A 12758-nucleotide genomic window follows, 5' to 3' on the forward strand; every position below is an offset into this window, starting at 1 on the left:
CCTGATGATTAACTGTAATTAAGAGGGAATATCAACATTGAAAAGGGCTTTTAAAGACTTCTGACTGGTAGTCCCCATCCTGCAAAGTAACATAGGAAGCCTGATTCCAGAAGGTGCCTAAGTACATTGCTACAATAATTAGGCATCAGCTAAACTTAGGGAAACACATACTAATATATCCAGAAGGTGAGACTGCAAAAACTTTCCACAGACAACCACAAGCAAACTGCTTAGCTGAAAGAAAAAAACTCTCACCCATTGGCTTAGCAGCCCTTTTTCATTCTCATATGAATCCTGCACACACAAAGGCAGGACAGTTAGCTCGGATGTGGCTAGCATTACTCTTCTTTTTTATTTTATTTTTTTTAAATAATTGGAGATATACCTATCTCCTAGAACTGGAAAGGACCTTGAAAGGTCATTGAGTCCAGCCTCCTGCCTTCACTAGCAGGACCAAGTACTGATTTTTGCCCCAGATCCCTAAGTAGTCCCCTGAACTCACAACCCTGGGTTTAGCAGGCCAATGCTCAAACCACTGAGCTATCCCTCCCCCTATTTTTCTGTTTGGGTGACTAGAAAAGGGATGAGAGGTGAATGTGTGGGGAATAAGGGTGAGTCCTGTTACTTAGAAAAACTAATTTGAACCTGACAAGCATGACAGAGATGGGTGAATCACCAATAAAATCGATGCAGTTGAGGCTCAACTGCTGCTTAACGATTTTTTGCCGAATACTATTTTATTGAAGCAGCACCAGTCACGGATCAGGGGCCAGATTTTCAAAGGTAATTAGATGCCTAAAGATGCAGGCAGATGCAAGGTGGGACTTTTAAATATACCTAACTCCAAATGGAACTTTGAAAATCCCACTAGGCACCTATCTGCATCTTTAACCACCTAAATACCTTTAGAAATCTGGCCCCGGGACCCTATTGTTCTTAGCACACTATGAACACAAAGGCAGTCCCTGTCTCCAAAGACCTGACTGTTAGATACTAGTGCAATATACACCCTCACTCCTCTGTGTAAGACTCAGGATACACCTATACCTTAAATGCTACAACAGCACAGGGACAGGAGAGATTCTCCCGTCAGAGTAGATAATCCATCTCCCCACGAAGCAGTAGTTGGGTCAACGGAAGAATTCTGCATCCACCTGGCACTATCTACACCAGCGGGTAGCTCAGCATAGATACAGCTCTCAGAGATGTGGATTTTTCACACCTCTGAAGATCTAGCTATACCAGTGTAAACTCCTAGTGTAGACCAGGCCTCAAATCCAAAAATAGGAGGAAGAACATTTCAAAGCACTCACACCCACTACATCTGGCATATACTGCATTAACAAGCCAGCTGAAAAAAGGTTTATTTCTAAATTAGGAAGCAACGATCATTAAAAAATATCTTTAAACTTCACACATGCATCAGAGAAAGCGTGTGCGCCTTTAAATGTCATGTCCCGATCTCCAGCTGTGCCTTGAAATGGATTCTCTCCTTATTCTTGCACTTTATAAATACAGCTATTTTTGTTTCATTTTCATCCTTCCCTGTTTTCTGAACAATTAAGAGAGATTCAACCCCTTCCACCTCAAAGGATGAATTTAATAATTCACTTACAAATGTCTATTGGCTGTCTATTCTTCAAAGCAGGGACAAACCTGGCTACAGAATTTAGCCATACAGCTCCCACTAATTTTGATGAGATTTGCATAGCTAAATCCACTCTTTCACCAGGTTTGAAAATCTTACCCATTGTCTTTTTATGATCTATAAATTACCTAGAAGACTTTTGGGTACTGTTAATAAATCAAATGGCATAGCTGGTATTTCCCCCACCTCTTAAAAGCATTCTACTCTTTATAGGTGGAAAGCACTAAACGTGATTACCTACCTGGGAGTATAAAAAGTCTAAGGTGGTGTGGAAGAGGATGATATTTTTTTCAGTTCCTGAAACTGGGATTTATCCCTATATTTATGGCTTGGATTGAGAGATGTTACTCACCTTCCATCAGCGAGAATTCTTATCGATGGAAAGGAGCCCTGGAGCTTCACTTTAAACAGGTGTCATGAGATCATTCCTTTTCTTTCATTCTTTATGCTTGCTACAGAATGGCTGAATGCCTGACTCAAAGAATTTATGCTAATAGGTAAATAAATAGTATTAGATGGGAAAATACTGATCCCTTTATGCAGATGACCCAAGTAACTAATACATCAGCTTTTGGGACTCTCTGTGGCTTCATTCTAAAAGAGGGACTGCCTAAAGGTTTTTCTAAAGAGGACATGCCTGACCATTCAACTTCTAGCAAATATTTTGGAATGCACATCCAGCCAACCCTCAAACCTTCATAAACCACCCTTCTCTGGCGAAATATCTACAAAAAGCTTATTGAACAATCTCAGCTTATCAGGATATTCTAGACTTGGTATCATTTAAAATGAATGTTCTCCCCTGTTTAAATGATCTTGTTCAGGGCCTTCCAAGAATGGCTTTTGAGCAATCTTAAGAGACTGCAATATAACTTATCGCAATTGGCTTGAGAAGAGAAGAGAAGGGAGAGAAAAATACCAGTGGAACTGTTACATTAAAAAAAAAAAAAGCAGCTAGTGAGAGTTTTAACTTTCCTGACTTGTTTGTTTGCATATTGTTTTGGTACAAGAATTAAAAAACACTGGATCATTATGGAGCAGGTCTACACTATTAGACTATATTCCTATTTACCATAGTCAAATTACATTAGATCTAAATTTACAAATCCATGGGAATTACACTATCCGGCTGAAAGCAACTAAAATTCTCAGATATGCTCCTACTTTCTCCCTTCTGCCACACTTCTTCATTTCCTGCAGGTGGATATATTTCCTAGTTTGAGAATTGGGATACCTTTGGCCTCCATGCGGTTCATATGAATTCCTGGCTAAGTGGGGATGGATCCAGCTCGAACATAGGAAACAAAATGTAGGATGCTGAAGTAGCACAATTCCAACTTCGTGATTTTCTTATAAATAATGACACCTGGATGCACAGACAAAGAGGCTGAAGTCTTGAGACAAAACAATCATGAAAGCAATGACAGACTTGCAAAAAGGTTCATCTTGTGTTAAAAAAACCAAAAACCAAAAAACAAAACACAAAAAAACCCACTCTCCTTGGCATTTTGAAAACACTGCAGATTGACAAATATTTTATGTATAGGGACAGACAGATTGCAAGGTCTTTGGGTAAGGGACTGTCTCTCTGTCATGGTTTTGTACAGTGCCTAGAATAAGGGGGCCCTGGCCTCTAGGTGCTACCTCCATACAAATAATAAACTACTTTATCAAGCATCTTAATATGGAATAGCAAAGAACTTGTCTTATCAAAACTATATAAAATGGAAATCAATGCTGCAGATTTTATGATCCAGTTGGCACCTTTCAATATATGATAGGGCTGTTCAGTTCAGATCAGATCTCATTGAAACAAACAGCCAAAGCAGCCTGACCCTCCTAGACTCTCTCATACAAATCCATCTGTATATTGCTTTACTGCATGTAGTCAATGAGCATTCTTATAGAAAGGTGAACCCTTTCATGTACTTTATACTGCTCACCAGCAGGCTTATCATTGCAGCCCAATTGTATAACCTTCTTATTCCCATTCTGGGTACCACATGATGGAGAACACATGAAGAAAGTGATCAAATATCTGGACACTCAGCTACTTTTCTTACAGAATCTGACACCCAAGTAGCAAAATCATCTGAGTTATTGCTCTTCGCTCCTATCTCACATAGGAGACTAATGGGGTGATGACTCACCTTGTGGCACCTCCTGCTGGTCATCCAGGGAATTAGCTCTCCAGCCTTTGGAGCGCCTTCTGCAGGCCCAAGTCTCACCTGTCGCTGGCCCCGTGTCCCTCTCGGACCCTGGTGCCCTTTCCCTTGGGTGCTCCCCCTGGCAGTACCCCTTCAGCTCTCTGGGTCTCCCCTCCCAGGGGAGCCTCCAACCCTCACCTCAGTCTTGTGCTACTGCCAGTCACCATCCAGCCCCTATTCACCGGGGTGGACTGCAGTATCAAAAGCCACTCATCACAGGCAAGGGAGGGATTGGACCTGCTGCCTGTGCCTACCCTTGGGCTGCCCCTTTGCAACCCCAGTACCTTTCCAGCCTTTATCAAGGCCTGCAGCCTGGGGAGTTTCCAGGCTGGAGCTCCCCGACTCCTCTGGCCTTCCCCCAGCCCTGATCCTCTCAGGTACCCTGCTCAGCTCCCAGCAGCCAGGCCCTCCTCTCTCAGCAAGCTAGAGAGAGACTCTCTCTGAGCCCCTGGCCAACAGTCCTTCTAAGGGCCAGCTGAGCCCCAGCTGTGGCTGTTTCCCCATTCAGCCAAGGCTTGCCGCTTACCCCAGCAGCAGCCCTCTCGCAGCCTCAGCCCCTTCCCTGGGTGGTTTAACCCCTTCAGGGCCAGAGCAGGTGACCACCTCACTACAGAGACCATATGAAAAAGGGTAAGGCACTGAGCTAGCTATCACTAACCTTGGCAGGTATCCCCATCTGCAAAATGCTACTGCTTTTTAATGCGTTTGATAAAAATATGATATCAGTATAAGTGCTATAATTATTTATGCAAACTACTTGTAGCAATTATACCATTAGCATTTGCTTGAAATCATGCATTGTATGATTATCTACACTCTGCTTTTCTTTCTGTAACTTTCAGGAAAAAGGGACTTAGCTGACCATCTAGTTCAACCGCCTGCATAATGGAGGCCACAGAATGTCACTACTAATTCGTGCAAGGGAGAGGATTATTCTTCTCAAGACAGAAATTTCTCTCTTCTTGGGGAAGTTACATGTCTTTTCTGGTGAGCTGCCCCATCCCTGAAATAGGAATAGTACTTTGCCTAGTAAGTGAGAGGCCTAATTAATGTTTGTAAAGCAATTTGAAGAAAAGTCCTCTCCAAGTATCATTCAGGTCAATGAGTGAGATAGGGATCTTTAACCTATTAAAAGCCAAGGGCTACTGAAACAAGGTTTTGTATACCAGAGAACACCACAGGACTCAAATAAAAAAATCCTTTTAAATCAGCATCACAAGATTTTATTACAAGCAAAACTGAATTTTTGCTTAATTCAGAGATAAAGGGTTTAATCCAACATCTTGGGCTTTAAAAGATTGGGAAGATGCAAGACATTTAAACAGAGAATAACCTTTATATAAGGTTATTGCCAATAAACATTGTGTTTTATATAATGCCATTAACAATAATTGCATTTTAGTTTCCCACCTAAGCCTATCATTCCCAATTAATTTCTTCTGCACCTCGCCTGCATGTGAGTGTGTACCTAGAGGCCTCTTACAAAATCAGGTGTGGATAAAAGTTCAATTGTTTTGCACTCAGAGTGAAACAAACACCCTTTGAATAAAAATCTGCTAGGTAAGTATATTACATTAAAGTTCTATTCAGGCTTATTCGTGTATTAGCAGGGTGCTGGCAGTATTACCATAAAACACAACATAAAATATTAGTTTGTAAAACAATTTGCAATTATCCCTATATAAAAGGCTGATCAGTAGGATCAGAACTGTGAGTCTAAACACAAAAGTGATGTCTACCTTGGCTAGCTTACCCAAGCTAGGTTGAATCCAGCTAACGTGGGTAACAATAGCAATAAAAACAGGGCCATGAGCGCTTCAGGGCAGGCTAGCAAGTTGAGTACATATCCAGGGTCAACACCAAGCCTATACTATCTGTGCTGCTGTGTCTTCACTGCTATTGGTATCTGCATTAGCTAGATTCATGCCAGTTTAAGTAAACTAGCCCATGCAGAATTTTTACTATGTAGACATACTCTCAGACCAGTTTGGAGTGTGGCAGGAGAAAGCAACAGACTCAACCTGTGTAGAAGTGCAGTGGCCAGTTTTGGTCAAGCAAGCAGAACTTACAGCCTCCAAAAGGGAGCAACAGAAGTGTGAAACAGACTTTGTGCACAGGGGAGAAAGAGACAAAATGAAAGCACTCTGCTCTGGGACACAATATGCAGCAGCAACTCAAGAGGATGCATAGCCAACCCTGCAGCCTCTGAGACCATTCAGCTCCTGTACACACCCCCACTATAGAAGAAAGAGGCCCCTTCATCTATGATCCAACTCAGCAACCATCAACCCTTCTCCCACTGCTCCAACATGAGTCCCAACCCCAACCTGACATGTCCTGTTCTAACCCACATTCCACAATCCTTGGTAGAAAATGGTGGGTCATGGGATGATTGATTTTTAAAGGTCATGGACAGACAAAAAAAAAAAAAAAAAAAAAAAAAAAGGTTGAACTAACTTTAGGTAAAAGTTTTATTCTTATTTTAAGACACTTCACCCATCCTTACAGAGCAACTGGCTACCTTCAACGTAATATGATGTAAGTACATTTACAGCAAAAAGCCAAGGTGAGCGCATGTATATCAGAAAAGACCTCAGATGGCTCCGATGTTTAAACATAGATTATTTATGGGTAAGGCTACATTTAGGTCCCGGAGGTTATGGAATCTATGACTTTCAGAGACCTCCCCATGACATTTTCAGCTTCCGCCCCTGGGGTCTCGGGACTTGAGCAGGCAGCCAATGGGGGCCTGGCAAGGTTCCCCCTGCATGGTTCCAGTGACAGGGGAGAGCCTCCTCAGGGGGGCCCTCCCTCAGGGTTCCAGCAATGGGTGACAGCCTCATGAGGGGGACAGACCCCACAGCTCCCAGCCATCATGGTGGCAGAAGAAACCATGGAGCTGCAGGAGCAAAAGTCGTGGACAGGTCACAGCTTCCGTGAATTTTTGTTTATTGCCTGTGACTTTTACTAAAAATAACCATGACAAAATCATTGTCGTATGTCTGGGTATGACAAAATGTGCAGGCCTATGCCCATCACTCAGATGAAAACAGGCTGACCATAAAACTCCTCAGTCCACAAAGCCCATGCAAGAGTAACAGAATGGCTTTTCGGTCTATTGCGCAGTGCCTCAACATTTGATAATACAAATTATTCATGGAATTTGTGTAAAGGGTCATTTAGTCTGTCTCTGTACCAACATGGGGTTGCTCCCAACAGAACACAGTGCTTTGGCCCAGTCTAGTTTTACATATCTTATTGGTTTCTCATTATTCCTTGTACCATCCTACATTATTCTCCTCATCATACAAATATAGGAACGGTTACACTAGAACAGACATTGGTCTATCTAACCTAATACCCCATTTTGATGATTGCTAGTGCCTGCTGTTTCAGAGGAAGAAATCCTGCAGTAGGCAGTTAGGGAATAATCAGTGCCCAGGATGAGGATTAGTAATTTATATTAGGAATCTCCCTAGTCCCCCATCCAAACAAAGTGCTAAATTCATTCGTTTCCATTAACTCACAATACTTATAAAAGCAGACTTCTATATATTTAACTTAAGAAAATATTTGGTGGGGAAAGAAGTTAGAGAGAATTGTTTATTTTACCACTTTTTTAAATCTACAAATAAGTTGTTCAGTGTCATGCTAGCACAACAAGCACTTTAATTTGTTTATTAAAATAAAACTACAGCATGTCTCTGTGCTTCTTACGACAGATAGTGTTACATGTAACAGGCAAAGAAATGTGTTAGTTTCAAAGTAGTATAGGCAGGACTCACAAATACAGACACACAGTAGCTATATTTTACAGCACCTTGCAAGAGAAACAAGGTGGGTAAATAAAATAATAATTGGAGATTAGTATATCTCCTAGAACTGGAAGGGACCCAAAAGGTCATTGAGTCCAGCCCCCTGCCTTCATTAGCAGGACCAAGTATTGATTTTTGCCCCAGATCCCTAAGTGGCCCCCTCAAGGATTGAACTCACAACCCTGGGTTTAGCAGGCCAAAATGCTCAAACCCCTGAGCTATCCCTGCCTCCCTCCCTCCCTCCTGAATTGGGTGAGGTAATCTCTTTTACTGGACCAACTTCTGTTGGTGAGAGAGACAAGTTTTGAGTTACACAGAGCTCTTCTTCAGTCTGGGAAATGTACTCAATGTCACAGCTAAATACAAGATTGAACAGATACAATATGTGCTAACTACTTGTGCTAATCTAAGAGATCATTCAAGGTGAAGTGGCCAGTTAACACCTCTAGTCATAAGACAAAAGGGGAGAGGGAATTATTGGGTTACGGATTGTTGTAATAAACCATAAATCTAGTGTATTTATTAAGACAATGATTTGTAGCATCTACAACACTACACCAACAGAATTTGGTCCAGTCAAAGATATTACTTCACCCAATTTACTTCTCTAATATCCCGGGACTGACACTGCATAGCATCTTGCAAGATCATTTTTGTTTTAAATAGTACGATTCTGATACTCCCTTACAGAGCGAACAATTAGTTAATGCTCAAATGCACTTTGGAGCTAAAGATATTAGAATAATGCCCATACTATCAAAGACAAAAGATGTATGCTTAATATGCAGTCATTGGTAGAGATTAAACACGCTAATAAACATACAGACCCTGGAAAAAAAAAGGGGGGGGGAGAGGAGGGAGGAGCTCTACACTTCAATCAACAAATAAAGTTCACAGAACATTATGTGAAAAGATTTATCATCATGTTTATACTTCATTGATCGACCCTAATCCTGCAAAGACTTAAGCACCTGAGTAACTATGCTCATCTGAGTAAAGTGATATGTGTGAGTAAGCCTTTAAAGTATTGTAGCATTTCACGTCCAAATGCTTATTTATATTGATAAAAAAATATGAACTCGGAATCCTTTCTATATATCAGCTATGGAGGCTGGAGAGCTTAAAGACTCTAGAGGCCCATATCCAGTGTAAAAATTCTGTAGTGTTACGGACAGTCAAGTTTTTAATCTATGAATTATCTTCAGGGAAAAGCATAACCATTGCATCCCCTAACTACACATGCCTATAGACAAACATACACACATCCACTGCAGAAAGCAAAAACTTCCTGTGTCAGCACATTCATAATACATCATTTCCCCTTATGCTGAGGTTTTCAAATTGCAGTTTTTTAAGAGCATATTCCCCCTCTGTTTACTGTAGGTATTACTGTTATCTCACAGGCATGTTATCTCACCCACTCACTATTTTAATAATCGAATCCAGAAATCATCTTTAATTGTGACACTTAGCAGTTACATCTTGGTGACCACACTGGTCCCTACATCCCATATTTATCTAAATTAGGCAGAACATTTTCATTAAAATTAGCCAAGTTTCAACTGCTTCATATTACTCTCCCCCAACCCCATTTAGTGAGCACACAGTCTTCAGTATATTATACACTTCAGATTTACTGAAGTGCAGTAAACTGTGAGAAGAAGTTATTTATTTACAAGCACCTCGTCTGTTTGACTTTAAATGGAAGCCAACAGCAATCTTAACAACTGCTAAGCAGAGACTATATCTAGTTAACAAATAGTGCATATTAACTAGGGTGAGATGAACCAGTACTATAAGCTGCTTTCCGTAAGAGGGCGTATATTTCAGCCACTATCCTGACGAACAAAGTAGACATACATAAAAACAAAAGCAATTTTATGGTCAGCTTTTATCTCCAAATCAATGTAACTTTGTTTCAGAATTTCTTCTTGTAAAATGTGTTACAGAACCTGTTTAGTGACAGAAAACATGCATAACAGTATCTTCCACAAAAGAGAAGTGATAATACTAACAAACCATACTCTGAAATTTTCAATATTAGTAGCATTTAATCAGTAGATTTATAGAACTTTTTAATTAACGAATGTGCAGTAAAAACAAAGCTACTCCTAAAGTGGATTCAAACTGCATGCAGCACTTCTATGTTGGAGTGACTGTGCAATGCCTTTGTCATTCAGGTGAGCTTTTCCCATTATTACAGATAATTAAATTAAACCACAAATTTTGTAACCATAGTGCTTGTTTTACCTGCAAGAGCAGGACGGAGGAGTTAAATGAAACACTACACTGATTGAAATGTTTGATTTCTCACGTGAAAAAAACAAAAAAAAGGAATCCAAAAGAACACACATTTCACCAACAAACCAGCTCCACATGCCATAGATTTATTGCTTCAGCTAGTATCAGCTGAGAGAGACTGCACTGCAGAATTACGGCTTGCAGTCCGATCTGCACTCACGGGGAGTCAAAGTGAAGTCCACGAGGCCCCACATGGGCACCGAGGACCAATCCTAAGGATAATAGTGAAAGATCAGGGCCCTATTTTTTATTTATTTATTTATTTATTTTTAAGATAGAACCCCCAATATTAATTTAAAATTTCCAATTGGAACAAAACCAAAGATGAAACATTACCACATTTTTCTGTTTCCAGAGGTCAAAGCAATTTAAAACTGCTCACTTTGTAACTCAGCAACAGAAAACAGAACGGGAACATACTTTTCTTCAGTTTAAAAGGGATTAGAGAGTTCAGTTCCACAAGATTGCCGTGTTATTGCTGAAAATTTTAGAGCCAAAAATAAAGTAACTTCACAAAATAAAATGCCTACCAACAGGTAACAGCACTAGGGGAAAAACATATTCTGGTTTGCTAGCTACCCTTAAATTCTCTGTTTAAAACAAAAGACTCTCACTGTATTAACTAAACAACTTTTTTTATTATATACAAAATTTAAGTGGTTAGAATACATTCATGTTTCAGACAAACTAATTCCCTATTTCTAGTAAAGGTAAGGGACAGCAAGCCCTAATAAAATTGTGCTATCACATTCTACCGTGACAATAGTGTTTAGTGCAATTTATCATTCCATTATCCAGTCCCGATAGTGCTAGTTTGCTATGCAATTGATTGTTATTCTCATTAAGATTTTGGCATTTATTCTAGGTGCTAACAATTATGAAAAACTATGACTTTTCCCATAAAGTATGCACTGTCCATGCATATCTTTATAAACCATTTATTTTAAACAATAAACCAGCAAATTTGTCATCCCCTTCCTGTCTGAAGTAACAGCTTTCACGTGTTTTTTTTTTTTGTCATAAGCAGTATTTCCACTAAATTCAAGATCTCAGGGCTAGCTATAAATCACTATCTGCATTTGTGCACCTGTCACAGTCATTAGTCTTTAAAAGTAATTATGTAAAATATAACAGATAAAATGTCAGTTTTCATTTTAAATCTAGATTTAATTTATTTTTTTTAACTGCAAACATGACTGATCGCTTGCATCCACAGTGTCACCTGCTGTATTACTGTATCATCACAGTATTGAGACCATCAGAAATCCATAAATGCATACATAAGAAGGCACTGTCTTCCAGTGGTTCAAGTGAGATAAGGCCTTGTACTCTGAAGGACTAGCAAATGCCCTCAGGCATTGACACAAATCTCAGAACCTGTCTTCGTCTCCCTGGCAAAAGGTACTAAACGTGATCTACAGTACAATGAAGCTCAGGATGAATTCCAGTAGTTTTTGCCGGTTGCGCTGAGGTAGGAAAGTACTGCTCAGTTCCAAAAAAGTCCCTCTCTTTTGTTTTGTCTCCTTGAAAACCTAAAGGGAAGGATGAAGACATGGTCTTCATTAACATCTTCAAGCAGAGTCATTTATTTGTAATGAATGATGTACAGCAGTTTACGATCTAGTCTAAGACCTTGGGCCTAAAACAAACATTCAAGCATTGAAATCATGCGGTTGTTGAAAGTTGTAACAGGTGGAAGTCAAAAAGCTAGAGTTAGTAATCTCTAGAATCCCTTCTTCACTCTAGTACATCACACCATAAGGATATTATTCCATGCAAACCCTTAAGAGAATTCTGTTTGCTGTGAATTCATGCATGCGATAAAGAACAAATGACTGCTTACTAGAACCAACTGTAAAGATTTTTTTTTCTTTCTAGCACCGTCATGGATGACACTCCTTTTAGATATCTTAAGAATCCAGGTATTGTTGGGATTTTAAGTAGCATGGAGGAGGAAAGAGTGATTATTCCAGAGATATAAGCTATAATTTGGAAGAGAGGTCTGAAAAGACCAATCTTTTGTGGGGAGATTCTTTACAGGCTTATTCTTAAGCACAGAAATATTAACATTTGTTAATGGAAACAGAAGTGCTCAGAATGATGAGATGATTCAACAGCAAATGACAAATGGTCAGCTTTTAGTTAACACAACAGAACTACTTGTATCCATCTGCATACATCATATGTATTAAAAAGTATGCCGTGTATAATAATCAGACAAATAACAGGAAACAATGTGATTAAAGAAGAAAAAACCCCTCAAACTGTGCAATGTTTAGTTTCAAAAAACAAAAATCAGAATTAAATATTATGAGCAGATGCAAGGAACAGATGTCAGCTAGCTCCAGTACCCTAGCAGCACGGTATATTAGAATAAATATGCTGCATTTGATAAATGCATTCATAAGGCAGCATCCCAAAGGGCATTTAACAAACTGTGGAAATTTTCCTTCATTCTAATAGCCAGCTTAGTACTTAGGAAGTCATGGCCAAAGAACTGAAGGGCATTCAGTAACCCTTATCCAGAAATATTCTTTGCTTTGTACCTTTCAACATAAAAAAGGCAATATTCAATATGATCTTAATGTCACACAGCTTTAAAAAAATTGAGGGGTACAATTAAAAAAAAAAAAAACAAAACTATCAAGGTGCTAGTGATAGTATGGAAACTCCAGCTTCATTTATTACATCAGGGAGCAGTTCTATCTTCATGGTATCTCCTGACATTTCAGGTTCACTGGGACGCTGCTGCAACTGCTGTCTGGAATAGAGTTATTTATGAACGGC

General features: G+C 39.7%; 1 protein-coding gene across 5 annotated transcripts in view; it reads right to left on the reverse strand.

The window, feature by feature from the left end:
* Nucleotides 1-10975: 10975 nt before the first annotated feature.
* The window catches only part of GPAM (glycerol-3-phosphate acyltransferase, mitochondrial), a 49276-nt gene continuing 47493 nt past the window's right edge, over nt 10976-12758 (reverse strand). For all 5 annotated transcript variants that reach the window (XM_030569199.1, XM_030569202.1, XM_030569201.1 and 2 more), the window contains one exon: nt 10976-11503. In XM_030569199.1, coding sequence (XP_030425059.1) covers nt 11387-11503 — 117 coding nt within the window. In that variant the 3' untranslated portion in view covers nt 10976-11386. The remainder of the gene's footprint in view (nt 11504-12758) is intronic.

This window comes from Gopherus evgoodei, chromosome 7, assembly GCF_007399415.2.
Source record: "Gopherus evgoodei ecotype Sinaloan lineage chromosome 7, rGopEvg1_v1.p, whole genome shotgun sequence".
NCBI classification, from domain to species: Eukaryota; Metazoa; Chordata; order Testudines; family Testudinidae; genus Gopherus; species Gopherus evgoodei.